Source organism: Amblyraja radiata, chromosome 9 (genome assembly GCF_010909765.2).
Source record: "Amblyraja radiata isolate CabotCenter1 chromosome 9, sAmbRad1.1.pri, whole genome shotgun sequence".
Lineage (NCBI taxonomy): Eukaryota > Metazoa > Chordata > Chondrichthyes > Rajiformes > Rajidae > Amblyraja > Amblyraja radiata.
The window spans coordinates 53717101-53720109 of NC_045964.1; the positions used below are offsets into that span (position 1 = coordinate 53717101).

General features: G+C 48.7%; 1 protein-coding gene across 1 annotated transcript in view; it reads left to right on the plus strand.

Moving 5' to 3' along the window:
• Nucleotides 1–3009, plus strand: part of rhoj (ras homolog family member J) — a 34319-nt gene that overhangs the window by 25964 nt on the left and 5346 nt on the right. The window contains exon 4 of the mRNA XM_033027438.1: nucleotides 484–579. Within this exon, the coding sequence (XP_032883329.1) occupies nucleotides 484–579 (96 nt within the window). The remainder of the gene's footprint in view (nucleotides 1–483; nucleotides 580–3009) is intronic.

The following is a 3009-nucleotide window of genomic DNA, read 5'->3' on the forward strand; positions in this document are numbered from 1 at the left end:
CTCTGCCACAGAAGGTAGTTGAGGCCAGTTCATTGGCTATATTTAAGAGGGAGTGGCCCTTGTGGCTAAAGGTATCAGGGGGTATGGAGAGAAGGCAGGTACAGGATACTGAGTTGGAAGATCAGCCATGATCATATTGAATGGCGGTGCAGGCTCGAAGGGCCGAATGGCCTACTCCTGCACCTATTTTCTATGTTTTCAGAAGAATATTGGTGTAACAAGGTAACTAATCAGAAAATTGATTGTAATAGCCAGAGACTAATACAGTGAAAAATAACTCTGCTTTGGATATGACAAAGTTGGTAACAATACTGCTACACCGAGTATCCAGTTGTTTACAAGCTATTCAATGAAAACTTTACTTGTATGTATCTTGATAAGTACTAGAGAATATTGATAAATACTAGTGAAAACTTGGTAAAGTTAAAATATTTAAAATTGAACGTGAAAACCTTAACGTGAATGTATTACATATATTTTTAGATTGATCTAAGAGATGATCCCAAAACATTGGCCCGATTAATTCATATGAAGGAAAAACCTATCACATATGAACAAGGTGTGAAGCTCGCAAAAGAGGTATTTTTTTTTTTCTCACTTTAAGCAATTAAGCTGGTAAATACTTTCTTGAGCAAGATGCATCTCATCTCGATACATTCTTGTCACAGTGACTATTCATAGTAAAGTTATTAATTTGTGTAATGGCATTGGTGATGGGAGTTTCAAAACGATACGATAGAACTTTATTTATCCCAGGAGGGAAATTGATCTGCCAACAGTCATAAAATACAAGATTCATGAAACATGAAATTAAAGTGATGAGTGGAAAGGATTGGGGATGTGCAAAGACTTGGGGGTAGGGGAGGGGGTGGGAGGGGGAGGAGTTGTACACTTTGATAGCCACAGTAGCAAATTACTAATTTGCTAATTAGTAGTTTACTAATTAGTAACTAGGTTTTTCCAGAATGGACTCAGGCACAGCTCAGAACACTGGGCAGGTTTTCTGTAGGTTAGCATTCATATTTGTGTACATGCTTAAATTTGTCTTACTGTTTGTAATGAGAGAGAAATGACAGCAATAACGTACTAAAACTTGTACGAGTAAACCACTGGGGTGATACAGTGGTGCAGTGGGTAGAGCTATGCCTCACTGCGCTGAAGACCTGGGTTAGATCCTTGCCTTTATTTTATTTTTTTTTTATGAAACTACTTTTATTCAAAAAATAAAATAAACATAGAGTATTAACACAATCAAAGACTGCCTATGTTGACAGTTTACAAACAAACGATCATCAAATTAATATAACGTCAACTTTATCAACAAAACACTCGACCTCCAACGGCAACCAGCATTCACGGAAGGCCTCCAAAGTCCCCATGGACACCGCGTGTTCCCTCTCCAGGGACAGGCGGGCACGGACGTAGACCCGGAAAAAGCTCAAGCAATTTAAAAAACACTTAAATAAAATTATCAAATTAAAATATTAACATTTTTATCTATAATATATTCAACCTCCTGTGGTGACCAGCGTTCACAGAAGGCCTCCACAGTCCCCATGGACACCGCGTGTTCCTTTTCTAGGGACAAGTGAGCTCGGACGTAACCCCGGAAAAGGGGCAGGCAGGCGACCGCTGTGCGGCCATCGACTGCCCGCTGCCTGGACCCGCGAACGGCCATCTTGGCCAGGCCCAGGAGCAGACCGACAGGGAGACCCCCTCCTCCCTCCCATCCATCCCCCCCTCTGTACCGGGTGCCCATAAATTAATAGCGTTGGACTAAAATGTAGCCAAAACTTGAGGAGCAGCCCTTTCAGATACTCGAACAGTGGCTGCAACCTCTCACACTCTATGTACACATGGAACACGGTCTCTTCCTCACCGCAGAAATGACAAGCAGGGGAAGAGTCCGTGAACCGGCTCAAATACCTATTACAGGCCACGGCTCTGTGCAACACTCTCCACCCCAGGTCCCCGATGTAAAGGGGGAGGACTCCCTCGTAGAGAGACCTCCACTGGGGACCGCTCCCCTCGTCAGGTGGTAACACGGACCGCCAGGGTGTGTCTGGACGGAAGATGAGGGCGAGGAAGTGGAGAGTGTGCAAGAGCAGCCTGTACAGTACGTGCCTCTCCGCGTCACAGAACGGCACGCTGGGCATCTCGGAAAGGCGGCTCATGTTGCATGGGGCCGGCTCTCGGGGAGGGACCCGGGCCTTGGGCCCTACGAACAATTCCGACTGAGCGGGGGTAAGCTCGTCCGGAATCGCTCCATGCACACGCCTCTCCTCAACACCCACCATCACAGCCACGACACCCCCCTCCCCCTGAGGAGCAGGGCCCTGGCTGAAGGTGACCAAATCCCTGGCCTTCAGGAGGTCACGGTAAAAGCCAGGCAACTCCAGCCTACCCCGCCTAGCACGTCGACTCATGCCCGCTACTGGGAGCCGTGAGCCCTCCTGAAGGCAGCGCCCCTGGCGGAAAAAATACGTCGCCAGCACGTGCCATTTAGGAGGGTAGTCCGAGTAGACGTACCTCCGCAGGGTCCTAAGTCGGAGAGCTGCCACCTGGGAACGAATACAGACCAGCGCCTGACCACCCTCCTCCAACGGGAGACTCAGAACCCCAGCAGAGACCCAGTGGTTCCTCTCACCCCAGAAGAAGTTGACCAATCTCCTCTGTAACATGGTTATAAAATAAGAGGACGGGACCATAGTGGCCATCCGGTACCACAGCAGAGAGGCCACCAGCTGGTTTATAACTACAGCCCTTCCCTGGTAAGAGAGCACACCAAGTAGGCCGGACCAACGTCCCAGCCGGGCGATCACCTTCGCCTCCAGCTCCTGCCAGTTCGCCGGCCACCCCCCCTCATCGGGACTCAGGTAGACCCCCAGATAGAGGAGGTGCGTGGTATTCCACACAAAACCTGCCATCTCCTCCGGCAGGGAGTCCACCTGCCACCCACCCATCAAGAGACCAGAACACTTCCCCCAGTTGATCTTGGCGGAGGAAGCA